At 44.6% G+C, this 20,734-nt stretch overlaps 1 protein-coding gene across 2 annotated transcripts; it reads left to right on the top strand.

Annotated features, from left to right (window-relative positions):
• Nucleotides 1-17: 17 nt before the first annotated feature.
• On the top strand, nucleotides 18-20,504 carry LOC125903617 (integral membrane protein GPR155-like). Of its 2 annotated transcripts, none has more exons than XM_049600640.1 (20): nucleotides 18-137; nucleotides 4,169-4,385; nucleotides 5,502-5,649; nucleotides 5,728-5,857; nucleotides 5,967-6,142; nucleotides 7,397-7,549; nucleotides 8,587-8,654; nucleotides 9,539-9,710; nucleotides 11,511-11,666; nucleotides 11,803-11,886; nucleotides 12,002-12,125; nucleotides 12,219-12,303; nucleotides 13,990-14,077; nucleotides 14,290-14,518; nucleotides 14,649-14,726; nucleotides 15,123-15,292; nucleotides 15,951-16,046; nucleotides 16,134-16,198; nucleotides 16,291-16,428; nucleotides 19,052-20,504. In XM_049600640.1, exons 2-20 carry the CDS (start codon nucleotides 4,228-4,230, stop codon nucleotides 19,617-19,619), a joined length of 2,886 nt encoding a protein of 961 aa, XP_049456597.1. In that variant the 5' UTR covers nucleotides 18-137; nucleotides 4,169-4,227; the 3' UTR covers nucleotides 19,620-20,504. The 2 variants fall into 2 exon arrangements, with proteins under 2 accessions (XP_049456597.1, XP_049456598.1); XM_049600641.1 differs by having other exon boundaries at nucleotides 18,994-19,188.
• The last annotated feature ends 230 nt before the right edge of the window (nucleotides 20,505-20,734 follow it).

Raw genomic sequence — 20,734 nt, forward strand, 5'->3', positions numbered from 1 at the left:
GCGGGGCCGCAGTGGGCAGCTGTCAGACTCAGCACACAGAGCTTCTCCGCCCAAACAGCGAAAACACGGGCTGTTCAAACACAGAGCAGCTGAATGTCGCTCATCACCGAGCAGAGATGGTCCTGTAACTGACACAGGTGAGCTCACCGTTTGTACACACGTCACTTCCCGTCTTATATCAGTGCCAGATGTGCACGTCACCCTGCGGTTTGCGTGTGTCCTGATGTTTTTAGCATGCACCTAGCTAACTGTCAAAGCTAACGGTCAGCAGGCAGTGACAATGGAGCTGTCACTGCCTGCTGACCGTTAGCTTCTCATTGTCTTTAACGGCACGTTATATGCAGTTATATTACCTGTAGTGTCGTCACACAGTACAAAGCTGCTGTCGCTGAGTGAATGGTGCTCACCTGGCCGCGCTAACTCAGCTAACGGTATGTTCATGTGCAGGGGCGGAACTACACAGGGGCTCTGGGCACCCTCAGATATCAACAGCTCGTCCTTCATCAATAATGTGAAAATAATCAGTCTGATTTTGCTTCCCTCCTGTGAAGACATATTATCAGAGTCAGTGTGTCAGATTTTAGTGGCTTCTAGTGGTGAGAACTGGAGGTCACCACCAGCTGAAACTTCTCCTGGTTAGAAGTCCTCCAGTGTCCAGGAGGTTCATACAAGGAGCTGAATCATCCTCAGAGGTCTCCTCCTCCCCAAAACAAACACATCAGCTGATATAAACCAGAGGAAGACTCAATAGAACAGCTGTACGTCACAAATCAGTGTTTCTTAAATGCTGTTCTGCACGTCGCAGGTTGCCTGCTTCAGCCCCGATCACACAGAAAACATTTTGGAGGCTGCAAAACACGAGCCGTTAAAATTAAATGCCAATAGTAAAAGAAAAAAAAAAAAACACCTGATGTGCCTTGTTATTGTTGCCAGGCAACCTCCCATCACCTCCCCGACCCTAATCTCTCAAGACAGATTCAGCAATTGATGCCCTGTCCAAATACCCGCACTTGCGCCCTTGTGCCCCTTAACTGCGCGCTCCCGCTAAGGGGCGCAAGTGCGTAGGGTGTCCAAATTGTCTTCTGTTGTTATCAAGGGGTGCAAACCTGCGCCCTTAATGCACCGCTTCTGAAAGTGCGCATCAGACCTCACTTCGCTGAAGGATTTTACCCAGAATCCTCCGTAGTGTCGTGACGGCCTAACACTGCACAGCTGGCCGGTACAACTCACCATCTTCAAACGGTAACTGACGTGTCCGCGAGCCGTTAACTCCGACTGACAACTACCATTAGAGGAACATAACGTCAAACAACACGCTGTGTGGACTTAATAATACATGACAGGGTGTTAATAATGAAATAATATACAGTTTACAGTTGACTGGAGGTTTGTATGACAGTCCACATCACTTTACAGTTTTGATTGTGTCTTTAATTATTATTATTTTATTACCGTACGTCTTTATAGTTTATTTTATATCACAATTTACCACAATTTATCCAAGCAAAAAACATTTTAATAGTAATAACGGTAATCTAGGCTACATTAACGGTAGAGTAAAAAAAGATGGTACAGCTAATATACACATTATTAACAGGTAAATTCAAGAGTAAAATTTAATTTAATTTACCTGTTGGTTGGGCATCAGCATCAATACTTGGATGTGATGTAGATGTCACCTTCTCCTGCGGCTCCTAATCCTCCTCATCATTCGCTGATTGTATCTGTTTATCATTTGCAGCAGCAGTGCTGCGAACAACGTTATTTCCTCTAACGCCATGTTTCGTCTCCTAGGAGACGGACCAGCTGGACCCAAATGGAAGTGACGTGTACGCAACTGTCCCAGTTCTCCTTTTTAAACAGCGTCAGTCCCTTGCGCACTTACGCCCCTAACTGCACTTTTGGCAAGTGCACTTCAGGGAAGACCTCAGGGCGCAAGTGCGGGTATTTGGACAGAGCCTTACATTGTAGAATCTGTCGGCAGCCCTGTGTGAAAGACGACTTGTGGGGGGGGGGGCTTTGAGTTTGAATGATGCTGCGCTTTAGCCAATCAAAATGGAGGGGGCGTGGCCGAGACGTGCAGGTGTCCCCAGGAAATGTGTACCTACAGAAACAGCAAAATCTATAGCGACTGCTCCACCCAAAACGCCGTCTCGTCAACGTGAAAAAAATATTTTTTTCCAGTGGATGTCTTAGTTACAACATGATTGAGCTAACTGGAGTAGTTTCATGTCGTATCTGACATCGGGAGGCTTTTAACAGATGACGTCCTGATGTTAGCTTTGCTAACTGTCCCTGTCAGCTGCAGCCACTGATGCTTTCTAGACATCGTGATTTCCCATAACTGAATAAATACCACACATAGCAACACAAAACTGCTTTGCTAGCTCAATCATGTTGTAACTAAGATATCCGCTGGTAAAAATATTTTATTCACGGACCGTTGACTGAGTTATTACCTTATTTTTATACAGTCTATGGTTATTACAGACACCGCTAACGGCTAACGTTAACAGCTAACAGTTAGCCCAGCTAATCTACAATAACCATGTTATTAATTACAAAATGTGCACACAGTAACGTTTGTTCAGTCATTGTGTTTATAGACTTAACAAACATCAGATTAGTCTACACGGTGATATAGTGATGTGAAAAATGTGATATATAGCTAAACTCTGCTGGTTTTCTACCCGAAGTATTTGTAAACAACACAGCGATTCCCTGGGGGCACCGCCGGAAGTGAAGGGTGTGAGTGATCGCTGAGGCCCCTGCACTTCCGTTAGTCGAAAAACTCCGGGCTGTGCCTCCAGAGGTAAAGGAAGGGGTTTTTTTTTACCGATGGATTTCCAGATTGCCCTGACCATGACCTTCCTGTGTAATTAACCTGCCACTTATTTTTATTTATTTATTTCGCAGTAAGTAGTGTGTAGGAGGGATCGACCGATAGGTTTTTTCAGAGCGGGTGCCGATACCAATTATTATGAAACAGAGATACTGATAGCTGATATTTACAACCGATGTATGTCTGCTGTATAAATCATAGTTGACACAGAATTTAAAAAATAAACACTGACAAAGAAACACCAGAGGCAGGATAAAACCTCAGAATAAAGAGCGACATTTTAGATCTTTCAATAAATAGGAAAATAATTTACAAAAAAAATAAATAAGTAACAAAGTTGAAGAATATTCATTCATCTTCTAACCGCTTCATCCTCTTGAGGGTCGCGGGGGGGCTGGAGTCTATCCCAGCTGACACTGGGTGAGAGGCAGGGTTCACCCTGGACAGGTCACCAGACTATCACAGGGCTGACACATAGAGACAAACAACCATTCACGCTCACATTCACACCTACGGACAATTTAGAGTCACCAATTAACCTGCATGTCTTTGGACTGTGGGAGGAAGCCGGAGTGCCCGGAGAGAACCCACGCTGACACGGGGAGAACATGCAAACTCTGCACAGAAGGGCTCCCACGCCCGGGATCGAACCGGCAACCCTCTTGCTGTGAGGCGAGAGTGCTAACCACCACACCACCGTGCCGCCCAAGTTGAAGAATATGCTAGCTAAATAAAAACTGATTATAAAAATAAATAAATACACAATAATCATAAATACAAAATTTAAAAAATAAAACGAAAAATAATAAATAAAATAAAATGAAGGAGATCTCAATTAAAAGCCAGGCTAAAAGGTAGGTCTTGAGTTTGCTTTTAAGAGTCTAGAGTGGTACATGCAGGCAGTGAGAAGCACGCCAGGGGCAGTTCAGCAAAACAAAACTGTATATCGGCATATCGGTGGAAAATCTCACAGATACCGATAACCCTAAAAATTCATAATATCAGCCCAGCCGATTATCTGTCGACCCCTAAAATGTTCAGGCAGACGTAGGGCTGGGTGATATGACCTCAAATCAACATCACAATTAATTAAACATTTTCCCTCCATTTATTAATGATTATTTTGTTTTCATTTTTTGCCCTCATATTTCACTGACAAGGTTTGTACTGTTAATACGCTCAGCTATTAAAGACCGTGCAGTGTTCATATTCGGAAACGTGAAAGTGCTCCAAGTGCTCAAACAGACTGGTGGTCGCTGAAACGGTTTTTATCTTGCCTATTTTCACTAACTCCCTGATGTTTTACCATCCCTGCCTTTCTCTCAGCGTGCTGATACTCCCCAGCCATCACCTGACCACTCTCACCTCTCCCCGCCATCATCACCATGGAGACCGCCAACAGCTACGTGCTGATCCACGGGAAGAACATATCCCACAACACCCTGGCGGGCTCTGCTGTGGGGCCCCACATGTCCATCGACAAGCTTTTCCCAGCTCTCCTCGAGTGCTTTGGCATCATACTGTGTGGCTACATAGCCGGCAGGTGAGTGTGTGCAACAACAGGTACAAGCTTGTTTTTGTCATTTGTTTTTTTGCCGGAAAATCTTTAGTGAAGCTTCAGTTGACCCCCTAAACTGCTTTACTCATAGAGCGGATAATGAACATCAGCGTTGTACCCTTTGTTCAGCTAAATTAACTCATGTATGCAGGTTTGTTGTTGTGACTGATTTCCTGTTGTCACTAAACCACAGCTTTGCACACGGCTCTGCAAACAAGTACATTCTTTCTTTTCTGATGTGTCTCGCTCAACGTCACAGACGGGCTGGAAACAGGTTTGTAGATAGTAGAAAGCATCATGGAGGCCGGTGGAAGTGTTCCAGTGGTAACTTCTTTTTTAGATGCTTTCAGACGCTCTATCAACCTCAGTGCCGACTTAATTTTGGATGATGTTCAACTGCTGCTTGTACAGAAATGGACAGAATTTAGTGGCGGCTGTCATTACATCGTGCCGGCTAAAGGGCTAAAGTGGCGCGTCCATCAGGGTTTCATATTTCCATCACTGCTGGTCGAAGCTCATCATAGCCGGAGCTGATATATACATGTGACTACTGCAGAGTCATTTGTCCCCGTAGTGAATGCAGATGGTATCCTTCCCATTAAATACAGAAGCCAGATGTTAGCGAGTGTTAGTGTTTGTTTGTTTTTTGTCCAGTGGCTCAGGGGCTTTAAATGTAGATGACTTTCTTGTTCAGTTTTACAGGAACGCAGCCACCATGTTAATGTTCTGCTGAATGTAGCGAGGCTGTGATCAACCAATTTCACTGCTAACAGGGTTTTAAAACGTCACGGGTTTGTAACCGTAAAGACTCAGCTACACTGACTGATTCTGTTCTCACACTCACAGAGGGACGTAATGGTCTGTTATTTTCATGTGAACAATGGTTACACGGCGAGGAAAATTAAATAAATGTAGACAATTTCCAGCCTAATCATCAGACTGCAGGCGGAACAACACTAACCTAATGACATCAAAATCTAAAACTGTTGCATCCCGAGCTGTGTGCAGGAATATTTTAAGATAGTGGATAAAAATAAAGAAGTGATGCGTGAGCTGTGGCTTATGTTTTCTTGTGGCTGTTTCTTCCGTTCCACCCAACAGGGCAGATATCATCACAGAGAGCCAGGCGAAGGGTTTGGGGAACTTTGTCTCTAAGTTTGCTCTTCCGGCGCTGCTCTTTAAAAACATGGTGCTGCTGGACTTTGGAGACGTCATCTGGGCGTTTCTCTGGAGCGTCTTGGTCGCTAAGGTTGGTGTTACAGTATGTGTATGAACTTCTTTTACTTTATAGCATGGTGGTTAAAAACTGCTCCCTTCCTCTGTGTAGGTGATGGTGTTTGTGCTGGTGTGTGTGCTGACCCTGATGGTGGCCAGTCCGGAGAGCAGATACAGTAAGGCTGGTCTGTACGCCATCTTCGCTACGCAGAGCAATGACTTCGCCTTGGGATACCCCATAGGTGAGGCAACACACTGACGCCGATCTACCAGTGAAGACAAATACTGTATTTATGACACAAAGAGAAAACATCCTCCTCTTCCTCTTCCTCTTCCTCTGTGTGTCCGTAGTTGATGCTTTGTACCGGAGCACATATCCAGAGTACCTCCAGTACATCTATCTAGTCGCTCCGGTCTCCCTCATGCTCCTCAATCCCATCGGCTTCGCTCTTTGTGAGGTGCAGAGGTGGAGGCAGGCCAGCCATTCACACAGCACTCTTGGCATCCTGGGAGTCGTAGTCCTACAGGTATTGTGTATATCCAGGTGTTTTAGGGTGAATAACAAACAGCAGCAGGTGCAACACACTGTTACACCCTGAAGTTCAGTTCGGACCAAAGATTGGTGACAAGACGAAACCGTTTTCGAAGCGGTGTGAACTGGCCGGTCTGAGCTCGACTCAAGCCGGCTGATGGTGTCACCTGACACTCAGCTGATCAAATGGCCGGCGGCTGGTTTTAAAGCACGTCACCTGATTCAACAGCCAATCAGCTTGTAGTGAAGTCTGCTGGTCAAGTCAAAATGACCACAGATGGTGTGTTGGCTTGCTGCAGCAGGTGCTCCGTCCCCACCGAGCCCTCTGTTTCCGTCCTCACGGTCTGATACACCGTCTCATCGTGGCCACTTCCTGTCAACGTTACAGTCCCAGATGAGAGGGGTTGTACTTTCTAAAAGTACAGGAACTTTCAAGGTAGATTGCAGGGCTGGCTGTCGCTGATTGGTCAAACACACAAAGTACTGCTGCTTAAACTCCTGTACAGCTTCATCCATAAAAAAAAAAAAAGTACTCCAGAATCAACTTAGGACAGTTTTAGGAGGGGACAACATTTCTGTTTGTTTGGTAACATTATGAGTAAAGTTCAGCTTTGCTGTCGTCTTCCTGACTCATTTAAAAAAGACGGGAAGATCACGAGCTGACAGAGACACCACTGCGGTGCTGTGAGACAGTCGGTGACTGAAAGAAATGAAACATGATTATCTTCTTGTTTCAGAGCAGTTACATTCTACAGCACCAACATATAACCATCAGACACTCAGCAGATGATTAACTGTGGAGGGACACACTCTTAGTTTCATTTTCCTCCTCTGCATTTTATTCATGACATCCAACTTGCAGCAACTCTGCAGCAGTGAATGTCATCGCAGTGAGACAGAATCTGAAGTTCAATTTGTTTCTCAGTGCATCTTTTTTTGTTTTGTTTTGTTTTTTTTTGTTAACATGAAACAGGCGCAAACTGATTTGCAGGCTGCAGAGTGTGTTCACCCCTCGTCCAGTCATGTTGCTTTGTCATACGCCTGTGTAGTAATTTGCCAAATCTTCACTGGTCTTAAGACCACCGTGCAAACACAGATGATAATTTGCAGGAGCCTTTTGGTGTCTTGAAAAGTAGTCCTGCATATTCTGGGTCAAAACGTGACTTTAGTTTTACAAGTTACACTTTAAGATCTCACTCTCTGGCTGTTAAAGTGATGTTATCTAACCCTCTATCTGTACCGTCTGCAGGTGTTGAAGAACCCAATCGTATTCATGGTCATCGTAGGAATCGTCTCCCACTTTGCGCTGGGCCAGCGGATCCCTGCTGTGCTATCAGAGTTCATAGACGGCTTGGCGAACTCCTTTGGAGGGGCGGCCTTGTTTTACCTCGGCCTCACTATGGTACTGTTTGTTCAGCCTCTTGTGAAGTCTTGTTTCAACTCTAAGGCCGAGTCCACACTTGATTTGTTCTCAAAAAAAAAAAAAAAGAAAATTCTGTCCACACATGCAAAATCTTGAATGAAAACACAAAAACACAACGTAGGTGCTGTCATGAGGCCAAACCAAAGGGCGGCGATAGACCCCAGTCACAAAAAGAAAAAGATGTTGTCCAATCAGAAGCCTTAAAAAACGTTATTACTGGAAGTCTGCGTGGAGCAGTGACCTCTGTCGCTCATTCTGATTCTTCTGTTCCTCAATATAGACGAAGACTAAGGGCTCGAAACACTCATTCACTCAGAGACTCGTTGAGATCAAGAAATATCCTGAGCTAAACGACCCACAGTGCCGTCATTAGAAAGACAATGGCCAAAAAGATATTGTGTGGTGAGTCAGATCAGCTCTTCAGGTGAGACATTAAATTTAATCAGTGGCTCTCCACACATGATCTGAAGCTAACGCAGAGGAGGAGGAAGTACACATCTGACAGTAACAATAACTTTGTGTGGTCGTCTGTTGATGAGCTGCAGCATGACGCGTCCAGTGTGTGCTGGCTGTGGTGGCGCCGGCGTGTTTTAGCCTAACTCTACATTTATGTGTAGACACGTAAAAACGCCTGTTAGCGACGTTAGAACCAGCTCTGTTTTGGTCACATCTGCCTTTGTACGAAACGTCGCCTCATCTGGGACGCCTCACAAAGGAGATAACGGGGCACAGTCTGATTACATGAGCTGTCAGTCCCTGTCTACATGTCGACACTGAAAAGTTTCTGAACATCTTCACCCTGCAAGGATTTTTTCAAAAGGTTCATGTTTGAGTTTGTGTGTGGATGAAAGGCCAGAACGTGTATAAAAAGCTACACCTGTGTACGTGTGGACGAGGCCTTACCGCACTTTAAACTGAATCAGATTTAATTTGCTGCACTTATCTTGTCACTGTTTGAAATGTGTGTAAACATGGAGGATGTCTTCAGACATCAGTCATCTCTGTTTCTGTTTCAGGTCGGCCAGCTCCGAAAACTAACCAGAGACACTGGAGTCGCCCTGATTCTCCTCATCACAGCCAAACTGTAAGCAGGACCAGGATGGATTGTGTGTGTGTGTGTGTGTGTGTGTGTGTGTGTGTGTGTGTGTGTGTGATATGATGTGGTGGTGGCATTGTGTTCTGTATTACTGTTTCTTTCAAAGTGTTTTCACTATATTTAGGTACAGAATGACCACAGATTTTAAAGCGTTTTACACAGACATTTAATTTAATTTAATTTAATGTTACACAGAAATAAACATCTGTTACATTCACGCTCTCTCCAGACAAGTTCATACATTGCTGATAAAGCCAGTCGCCAACAGAGAAAGCTCTCTGTATTTCTCAGGTGTTGGGTGTCTGTGGCGACTTCCTCGTGTAGTTACATCAGTCAGCTAGCCAGAGGTAGAGGGTAGAGGGGAGGGACGATAGCAAAGGAGCAGCAGCTGGAAGTGTGGCGGAAAATCATAAGAAGTCTCCAAGAAAAGTTTCTGGACTGGATTCTTCCAGATAAAAAAGAAGCTCAGCATTCAGAGGAAGGATTGAAGACGTGGATCAGCTCTTCCTCGTGGGACGGTGCCAAGAGAAGAGTGGATGCTGCGTCCCTGCTCTTAGACAGGTCATCTGTAAAATACTAGTGCAGTGTCTGATGACTCCATCACTTGGCCTTTCTTCCCCTCTGCTTTTATTTGAAAAGAGCATGAACTCACAGATATACGTCATTAGCATTTATATTTACACTCACTGGGTGGGTCACACTGCAGGTGCACATATCTCCTCTGTGACACATGGTCAACAAAAACAGGACATCATAAGCTTCACAGAGGAAGTATTCAGTGCAGGGCTGTTTCCTTACACCTCTGACTGATCTCCATGAACCAGGACTGGTGTTAGAAGTTTTATGTCCCGCTCTACGTCCTCTCTCTGCAGCCTGGTGATGCCGCTGGTCTGCAAAGACATGGTGGATATTCTGGATGTAGGCGTGAACAGCACGAGTGCCAACCACACCAGTCTGTCTAACTTTGCCTTCCTGTACGGCGTCTTCCCGACCGCTCCCAGTGTGGCTATCTACGCCGCACACTACAACGTCGAGCTGGAGGTGGTGAGTACCATCGATGTAATAATCCTGCTTTGAACAGGGTTGAAGCTACAAAACAATATTTGAAACAATATAATAAGACAATAGACGTGTCAGGAAAGTTCAGGCACTCTGTGAGAAACATTACTGAGAGATAAAAAGAGTAAAAACCCCTCGTCCAGCACTTTGTTCTAATGTTGAAGGCTGGAAGAGTTTTGACTTTAAAACAAGGCATCGTCATGGTGTGTCAAAATTACAAGGCAAATGCCTTTCTCCTGGTCAGGTCACATGGCAAGACCAGGCGATAAGAGGATCATAAACACACACACACACACACACACACACAGAAGCCAAGAAAATTCCAATTTCTTGCTGGTAATCTGCCATGTAACTGTTTCAACTGTATCTACAACACTCAGTATTCATCCCCCACACCATGACACCGCCCTGCTTCTTTCCTCGTCTTCAGGTCCATGCTTTAATAAATTAATACGATTTTATGTCATTTTTCCAACGAGGAAAAGAAGCACTGTTAACATGGACATCAGAACCCTTTTGTTTCTAAAGTGTGTGGTGTGTTGGAGCGAGGTGGAAAAGTTTGACAAAGTCTGGACTGTGTAGTAGAACTATGAGATATCTCTGTGGCTAATAACTGTTCTAACATAAACCTCAGGGCAACCCTATAGATTTCTAACATGCTCTTAGCCATACCTGCTTTGTTCTTTTAAATGACCACTGTAGCTAAGATTTAAAACCAATAAAACAACATGTGAACGCAGCTCAGAGGAGCCCAGGCTACGTCTTGCAGGACTCTCAGGCCCCATGTTGATCCATTTTCTCACAGTCAGAGTTGACGGCCACATCTTTCAGCCCTGGAAGCCGCAGCTCCAGTGACAATGGCGAGCTTCACACGAGCTCCTGTGACATCATCGTTATAATGTCCTGCTAGAGCCACATACAGCCGGGGTTTACTCGCTCCTCCAGAGCTGAAGTATAGTCACATTTCACCTCCAGGTCTCTGAGTATCAAATGATGTGTGTCCTTTTTATCAGTAAGAGTTGAATCACAGAGTTGACATAATGTTCTTTACTGGAGCCATTTTAACAACAGTGTTCACCTCTCTATGTGCAAATGTTTCCCCCTAAACACGTTCAGCCCTGACACTATTTTCACACAGCACCATCGCTGCGTCCTGGGCTTAGCTCCGCCCAAGATATTGTAAATGATTTAACCTTTGTGCCCTGCTCAGAAAATAACTTCAGGAATATTCATTATGACCACAAACTTTTTTAAGGACCATATGTGTCACTTTAAAAAATCATTAATTTCTCCATTTTTTGCTTTTTTGTTTTTATTAAAATGATTTTAATCAATTTAAATCATTATTTAATCAAATATTAACCCTTCACATGCCAGTTTGTATCATATACCACTAGTTTGCCTAAAAGAGTCCTTTAACTTCCTCCTATGTCCAGAATATGTCATGCCGCCCTCCCCCTGGTAAAGCTATGAATTTTTGATCAGTTCTTCCAGGGTTTTACCTGTTAATGATCCAAGCTGAATCCTAAAGGAAACAAAACCATACTTACCTTAGTTAAAATACAAACAACTCAGAGCGTTTTTCCCGCTGTAGCAGAGTGATAATGTGTGCTTCTATACTGCTGACACAGCACTGTGGAGATACAGTACGTATACTGCAAAGACAGTTTTCACGATCCAAGTCTGCGCCCAGTAAATTAAGAAAACCTGAAGCCTTGTATCCAGATTACTTGTTACACTGTCACTTAGTGTTTTAAAGTGTCTTTCTCTCTGTCCTCTCTTCAGGTGACATCAGGGATGGTGATCAGTACGTTTCTGTCTGCACCCATCATGTACGTGTCGGCCTGGTTGTTAACAATCCCTCTGATGGACCCGACCCCGCTGGTGACAGAGCTCGAAAACGTGAGCTTCAACATCAGCATTGTCAGCCTCGTGGCGCTGGTGAGTGTGTCTGCAGGTTTATCTTGGAGAAAACGATGAAGAATAAAAACTGTTTGTCAGAATTCACTTGGCTCAGTTTTATGACAGAAAGCTGTTCCTGACTTTGGGTTGATCGTGTGCCTGTGTCTTCTCTCAGGTGTGGACCATCGTGGTGATGTTGCTCAGCAGGAAGTTTAACAGACTTCCTCACCTGTTTGCCTTAAACCTTTTCCTGGCTCAGGTCAGTCTCCAGTCACAGCTCCAGATGGAGCGTGTGCTTCACCGGTGATGTTCGGAGGTCATTTTGTGTTTCTGTCTGTGTCATCTTCACGTTCCTGTTCTCTGCTCGGCTCTAGTTCCTGGTGTGTGTCAGTATGATCCTGTGGAACTTCCTGGTGAAACAAGAGGATAATCTGGTGGGAAAGATCCTCACCTTCACTCTGCTCTACGGGTCTCTGTACAGCACCTACATCTGGACGGGTAAGAGCGTGCATGTATGTTCATTAGACTGTGTTTGACTAAATAATAAAATGAACTGTGTTAAGCTTGCTCACTCTGATGCGTGTTTTTCAGGTTTAATCCCGCTGTGTCTGGCGCTCACTAACAGAGACGATCTGCTGAGACTCCGACCGGGAGTATTCATGATTTTGGGCTGGGGGTAGGTCAGCGTTACACAACATCACTGCATTCAACATAGTGTTCATTCTGTCAGGTTCTTTTGTCTTAAGGTTCATTCTCACTGCCGGAATATTTGCGCAGCGCTTTTCTGCATTTAAACCATACACACAGGCGCGGTACAGACGCAGAGCGGAATTTCGCGTTGTTGTGTTCCAAGTCCGCGCAGTGTGAACGGGTGTAGGCGAACATGGACGAGAGTAGGAGCAGCAGCAGCGACGATAACATTATTGTCATTTACGTTAACTTAGCTAGCAATAGGTAGCTAGCTAGCAAGCTAACGATTAACAAGTGTCAACATCAACTTTCTTTAGCACTTACAACTCTCACCGCAGCCACCAAGCTGGACAATGGACTGCCAGACGTTGTCCTTTAATTCATTGTTCATACAATCATCCCGTCTTTTATCAAAAAGGACGGGGTGCTGTGAAACAAGGTTTATCAACCTTTCTCCCTTACTGTCCTGCCTGACTGGATTTCGGACTCTCCCAGGTCTGTGCGATGTCACTATAAACAACATTTCATTGGCCCAGCTGTGTAGTTCCGCTGCGAATTCCGCAGGGGTCAAAGTCTGGGCGGAAACTTTTTTCACCGCACGAAAGTTCCACCCCGGTGTGCAAACTTCCATAAGAACCCATGAAATCAGCTTTTATATTTTTCCATGAGAATAATCTGCGTAGATATTCACCCTCAATGAGAATGGACTTCTAGTCTTGTGTCAAATGTTCTTCTTAGTTTTTATGATATGAATGTCGGCCTTTTATCTCGTGTTTCTAGTCATGTGTTTTTGCAGACATGAGGAACTGTTAAAATGTGGTATTTCTTAAAGGGAGTTTGGTGTAATGTTTTCCACCAGGTGCAGGATGGGAAATAATCTCAGAAGAATCTAGTTGTAGTCTGTCACAGTCACTGTCACACTCTCGTCTTTTAACAGTCGATCAAAGTCGTGTAGTGTAGAGTAGCTGGTAGTCACCTCATCCTGTTTTGGGCATTTTTAAACTGTAGCTGTTTAGTCATCAGATTATTGAACATTTCAGTCGAGTCAAACCAATGTCTTCGTCATTTTAGTCAAACTTTTTTCACACGCGATTGATGGATTGGTTGAATAAATGCTCAGGTGACACAGGTTTACTCATTAGAGATGCAGCTTTGTAGAAAGTGTCTGGTCCAGTGGTCTGATAGGATCAATTTAAGGAATACATCCAGATATGGAGAATGTTCTGATTTGTTCATTTATTTTGAACCAACTTTAACTTCAGTAAGTTACTCCTCCTCCTCCTCCTCCTCCTCCTCCTGATGGTGCCCATCATGTGTGGGGTGGCCAGCACACAAAACAAAACTGCTGCGTTGGGGAAAACAAATCAGTTTAATTATTTTATGTCCTTTTTGACAATGAAAATAAAAAGTGATTTTAGTAGTTTCAGATTACACCTAAGGCTCCTCCTGTCAACAATACTGCACGCTGATATAGTCACAGTTTGTGTTTAATGACGTCGGTGCTGTCTCGTCTTCGTCGTGGGAAAAAAAGGACGTTGATGAAGATTTTTTAGTCGTAGTTTTAGTTAATGAAATTCACAGCACATCCAGAGTGGAATTACAGTTATTAACAAGCACTTAAAAACTGTTTGAACACTATCGTGTGTGTGTGTGTGTGTGTGTGTGTGTGTAGGGTTCCCTTCCTGATGGTCGGAGGTCTCCTGATATCAGGAGAGCGGACCGACACCATCGACTCTGCGTTCTTCTACGGCAGAGCTCAGGTCAGAAAAACACCTGCTGCTTTACTGTTTTTCACTCTGTGTATTTTTCCTGGCGTCTCTCTGTCCTCTGCTCCAGTCTGTCTAGTTCCTGTTTAAATCTGTCAAGCAGACTGTCCACTGTAACTTATGAAACTGAATTGTACATAAATCAGAGTTATAACTCAAAATGAAGGAAGGCGTTTCTTCATCTTGTGTTGTGTGTGTGTCTGCAGATAATCAGCACGGCGGTGGTGCTCGCCGTCAGCCTGGTGCTCGGTGCCATATCTCTGATGGGTCTCAGCCAGGGGGACAGGGAGCAGAGCGGCTACCAGGCCCTGAGCAGAGCCGCTGTAACAGGCGTCAGTGATGAGCTGAGGACCCCTGGTGGCCTGGAGGATCCACAACAACCACAGCAACAACAGTCACAGACGGCAAATTCACCTGACGGCAGCATCAACTCAGGTCTGTGCTGATACACATGAAATCCCATCAACATTTGCCTGGATCAAACAAAATACCAGGGCACAAAAACAACTAATCTCACCAGATGATGGTCATATAAATATGTGTACTGTCTGTGTCGTGTTTCCAGACCTCCACAGTTTCTCTCCTCTGCAGCCCATGCCTGACATGATAGCCAGCACGCAGAGGGAGCACACAAACAGCACAGGTAGCAAACACTCATTTAAGTCTTTTTACATCTGTTAAATCTAAGTTATGACATTTAATTTGCACAGAGCAGAGGACATTTTCTATGTGTTTAACATTGATGCTGACATTTAGGACATGAAACAGGCAGATTCATGTGTTTTCTTCTACATCATAAAAATGTCATTTTGTGCAGTTGAATTAGGACCTGCCGTCTGTCCCTGATGTATCTGTCTGTGTCCGTCCTCTCGTCTTTACTGTGACTAACGGGGTATTAAGACATTTATTGTAGTGAAAAAGGAAAGAAAACTAAATTAACAGAAAATATCAGACGTTTGAAAGTGTGATGTGAAACAGCATGCAAATATCTGCACATTTCTCCTGGACTTCAACAGTTATGTTGTTTTTCCGTCTCCAGGCCACAGTGGGGCGCTGTGTGACGGGCAGCAGCAGCAGCAGCAGCAGCAGGGTTCTTCCTCCTCTGAGCAGCCGCTGAACCTGCCTCCACCCGGCCTTCAGACCACTGATGATAAACAGACGGTCAGACACGTCCTGCTCTGTCTGCTGCTCTTTGTCAGCCTGTTAGCGGTGAGGGTTAAATACTCATTAAATAACACGTTCGCAGGAGTCCAGCAGAGTCACACATAGGCTGCAAACAGGCAGTCAAAAAATTTGATCCTATGTTTTTTTCTGAACACTGATGGAAACCATCACGAGGTCAAGGAAGGATATAAAGGAGAGTTCATAAGGACTCAGGAAAAGACAGCAACAATGCTGAGAGAATCCCTCTGCACTTACAGCAGCACTGACAGCACTAACCAAATAAACCACAGACAGAACATAGATTTTGTCTCAGTTTTTATTCTGAAGATTTATTTTTAGTTCGTCATCATTTTGTTTTCGTCATGGAAAAAAGGTTGATGAAAAAATTTCGACATAGTTTTCATCAATGAAATTAACAGTGAACTACCCACAGTCTTACCTTTATCATCGACTCATGGTGGTGCACTGCTGCAGTGTGAATATAGGGGAAACACTGAAATGGACATTTGCCGTTATTTTTAGCATAAAAAAAAATAATTTTTGACCTGGTGGGACCCCTGTTGGCCTCACAGCCCAAAAGCCCTGTACAAATAAAAGGGAAACACTAGACCAAATATGGGACTCTGAGTCGAACCAATAAAGCCTCTTGAATTCAGTTTAATCTCCTGATGTCTGACTGGTGAATGTCTCTGTCTGTGTGTAGAACCTGTCCAGCTGCCTGTGGTGGCTCTTCAACAAAGATCCGGGAAGACTTTACCTTGAACTACAGTTCTTCTGCGCTGTGGCAAACTACGGACAGGTACCCCAGGGTGCGGTGTGTAAACATGAGCTGATTTAGTGCAGAAATCATGTGTCCAACTTGTACTCCTCATTGTCTTTGTCTCAGGGCTTCCTGTCCTTTGGGATCTTTGGTCTGGACAGACACCTCATCATCATGCCCTTCAAGAAGAGGTGAGGAAGACTCCATCATGGTTTCTACAGTCACTTCAGATCAAATTATAAAATGAGGAGAAGAGGAGTAGAACAGTGTTTGTGTCTGTCAGGTTGCTGGGGATGTGGCAGGGACGGGACAGTGAGGATCTGAGTCCCTCAGGTGTACCAGAGGAGGTCCGACTCACCTGCACCCAGTTTGTCCGTTACCACAAAGACCAGTGTGTACAGGACATCGTGCACACACGCAGGTACGAGTACGGATCTGCTCCTCTTAGAGCCTGTGTCCGCAAAGTGTTTTATTTCTTGGCGCTGGCGTCTTTTTTCAGTTGCTCTCTATGATGAGCGGGCGTGTGCAGCAACTTAAAGAAAAAGCACCACGCCCAGCATCTGGTGGTTTCCGAGCGCTTTAGGTTGCAAATCTCTGAACTTTTCAGACAGGCACCGGTGACGTCACTGCTGATTTATTCCTGAGCAAATAACGTTATCCTCATCGTCTTTCTCTCGGCTGCTTGACCTTTGCCTGCCGCTGTTTGATGGGGACATTGATGTTTTCACTTCGCACCAATGATACTGGATTGTTGATCAGACCAATATTCATTACACCCCTGTTAGCTACCTGGCTAATTACAATTTAGATATTGTTGTCATAGAAACAAAAGCCACACATAGTACATCATTAAAAAAATGCGCCGCCAGCTCTTGTTTTTTCTCATGAAGCGCTCCCCAACGCCCTGCCACTGAAAAAATATAAAGCACTGTGTGGACACAGGCCCTGATGTGGCATATGTCTGTCTTCTCTCTGGCACATGAAATCTCCTGAACTGCAGGTCCAATTTTTACCAAATAATCTGAGCATCATTAATCAACAGAGCTCATTAAAAGCTCAACATATTGACCAATGAACTCAAAATGGGGCGTGGATCAGCGCTAGGGTTGCAAGGATGGGAGATTTTCATGGTACTGTCTCAGAAAATATTGTAGTTTAAATATCATCAGTCAGAATGAGCCTTAAAGGAATGCAAACAGAAGATTTATTTTTGGTTGAACAAACGTTTTATTTCTATAATTGAAACTTGAAACCATTTTGTTATTGAAAGTTTGGGTAAAAAGTCTTTCAATATCATAGATAGCAAATGTACACTGTACGATAGTGGTCAGCTTTTATATCACAGTATACCTTGGATCCAGTATATCGCTGCAACCCTACTCAGCACATTGTTAGATGGGCGTGTTTAACCCTGTTAGTTATCCTTAATACAGGTGTTGTAAACTGTCAGATCTTGATCCTTCGCAGCTTTAAACCTTTAATGGTCTGTGCTGGCTTTAACCCCCAGATTGCTGCTTGTGGCCGTTATCTCCAGCTTTGATTTGGTTCTGGTTTGAATCCTAACAGTTTGGCTGCGTCCCGTCAGATGACCTCTGGCTCTGTTCATTTTCACATCATCACTGCTTTATTTTTATTATTATTATTCTGTTTGCCTCTGACTTTTGGATGATTTTTCTCTGCATCCTCTTTGCATGTTTTAATCTGTCTGTTGACCTGTTGCACTCACTGAAGTTCTTCATCCACAGAGTCGCTCTTTTTCATCAAACTTATTCAGGTTGAGCCATTCAGAGTCCTGCACGGGAGCATTTTTGAAAACCCGTATCTGCCCATACCATACCATACCATACCAGTTAAGCTCAGTGCCAGAGCCGACCCGTTACCTGTGGTTATGTCTAAGTCAAAGCCACACCCTGATCAACACTGATCAACCCCCCCCCTCCCCCAGGCTCCAGTCCCTCACATGAAGCTGGGTCTCCGTTCTTGAATTGGACGTCTCTTAGACTGGATGGTGAAAACATTCAATCACTGCCAGGTTAGGAAACATGTTAGCATGCTCCTTCCACCACCATCAAACCTCCAAAGGATCCCAACTCCATGTAGGCTGCCACCTCATCCTCAGGCTGCAAAGTGTCATGGCTGGAGTCCTCCACGTCGATGACCAATGTGACCACGGGGTCAAAGGTTACACTGGTGTCACTGACTTTAAAATAAAAGCAACTGCAGCTTGATAATGTGATTTAGATCTTAGAATATTACACATATACTGCACAAAGTTTATGTTCTCACCTGCTGCCTGCCCACGTGTAGTTCACTTCTAGCTGTGCCCATACCTGTACATTTATGAATATACTCGGGCTGTGAAGCAATTAAAAAAATATATCTAATTATTTACATGCTCTGTGATTATTTAATCTAGATTAATCACATACATCAGTTTTTGCTGTGAAAGTATTTAAAAATCAACAGCCCTATTACAAACACATTTCTACCTGTTACACAGCTTGTTGCAGGGCACCCTGTGGGTTCCTGACCCGGTGCAGGACTCTGGAACCATTAAACATTTATACTGTATGTGGAGCCTTTTACCATAGTTTGCAGTACATGCTTACATTCACAGATATGAATAATTATTTCCAAGAAGCTTTAGATGTGAGTGCTTCTTTTAGCCTCACAAAAATACTAATAGTCTAAATCTTAAAGACAAAATCAGCTCAACTAACTGGATTTTTATCTTTTTAACTAAAAGCAATGTAAAATTTTAAAATGTATTAAAAGTTGAATTTGAAATGTCGTCTTTACTAAACTCTACTAACTGAGAACCAGACTTTGTTTCTGGATGTTTATGAGTCTTGAGTTCTTTTCTTTTATGTTAACACATAAAACTTTCCCACTTTTACTTTCTTTATTAATCCTTGTCCTTTCCTTTCTTCCTCCCTGCGTCCCTTTGCCTGCCCTCTTCCCCTGTCCTTGCTTCTCTACTGCTCAGTGGCTCAGGGGAGAGTGTGAGCGCCTCCACAGGTGAATCCTTCCTCTGATAATGACAGGTTCAGAGGAGGACTGGAGGAGGAGGAGGAGGAGGAGGGGGCTGTGAGACGCTCCCCCTCCCATCAGCCCCGGTACCTTCACTCGCATCAGGATCTTCAGGAGCAACTGAAGCACGAGCCGCATGATCTGCACCAGACTCACCAAACTCACCATCCGGCTGAACACTGCGGCCGAAGTTTGCCTCCATCCCGACCCTGGAATGAAAACCAAGCACATGTTTCTGACTGTGATATCCCAGAGGAGCAGACCCCCCAGCTCCAGTCTAACCACAACCCAGCTGGTCCTCGCCGCCTACACCAGCACGGTCTTTCCTCTAGCCCCCCCCATCTCCATCAGTCATGTGTCCAAAGTGTGTTTCGGGGCAGCGACCTGGTGGACTGGCTGCTTGAGAGAGGCCTGTGCGCCGGGCGAGCCGAGGCCCAGCTGTACGGCGTCAGGCTTCAGCAGGGAGGAGTGTTACATCACCTGACAGGTCAGCGCCGCTTCAGAGATGAACCCTCCCTGCTGTACTGCTTCACACAGGGGGCAGAGAGAGGGAGAGCGGAGCAATGGTCCCACATCATGTGACAGGAGAGAGGAGGCGGGGGAACAGGTTCGAGTGACAGGCGTCTGGGGCTGCTCATGGCCAGAGGTTTGAAAATGTGCGGCACCAGCTGCTGAGAGGCTTCGTTGGCAGCTCCTTGAAGAAACAAGTAGAGGGATGGGTGGGCTCAGTGAAGGCTGCACCTGATAGTTCAAAACTTCTTTCATAAAGTTGGTATTCAAACTTTAAATCAACATTCAGATGCTGTGCAGCCTCTTTTTGCATGTCTATTCATTTGAAGTGGGGCTCACATATAGTCAATGTGTTACCTTCAGTAGATGGCGGTCAGCACGCCCCCAGTTTGGAATAGCAGGCAGGACTCCCACCAGGGAAGCTCAGCATCACACTGCTGTGGACAGAGGGTTGACAGTGAAACGTATTTTAGCCATCCTAAAAAAAGGCCCACCTAACAAAGTCAGTATCAGTCTAAGTAGACGCCATATTGAGAACTTCATTTTCTCAACCACATTACACCGTCAGGGTTACATACCACAACACCACATGTTGCAGCTGCTCCTCTGTCCAGCCAGGATGTTGTGGACAGGGTGGTTGACACTGTCCGTTACGGCTTGCAGCTTATTCCGTGTGTGTCCCTCCACCACAGTTCCCAGTAGGTCCAGTCCCCTGCTCAGCACTGGGCTGGCCTTTAAAGAGTGTTTATGAAACATGAGCAGAACAAATTTGTGTGTAGGAACATTTTGACAGTAGGAACATTTCGACATTCATCAACATGTTAGTAGCGTCGATCTTTTCGTAGGTACTATAGAAATCTGCACCTGCTTCTGACTGCTCGTAGTGCTCGTGTAAAACAATGTTGCACATGAATATTGCTCGTCATTATTAGAAATTACAACATTAAAGGGATAGTGCACCCAAAAATGAAGATTCAGCCATTATCTACTCACCCATATGCCGAGGGAGGCTCAGGTGAAGTTTTAGAGTCCTCACATCACTTGCAGAGATCCAAGGGGAGAGGAGGTAGCAACACAACTCCACCTAATGGAGGCTGACGGCGCCCCAGATTCAAACGTCCAAAAACACAAATGTAAAAATGAATAAATAAAATATGTATTATGTCATGAAGGCTATGGAATATTTC

This window comes from Epinephelus fuscoguttatus, linkage group LG16 (genome assembly GCF_011397635.1).
Source record: "Epinephelus fuscoguttatus linkage group LG16, E.fuscoguttatus.final_Chr_v1".
Lineage (NCBI taxonomy): Eukaryota > Metazoa > Chordata > Actinopteri > Perciformes > Serranidae > Epinephelus > Epinephelus fuscoguttatus.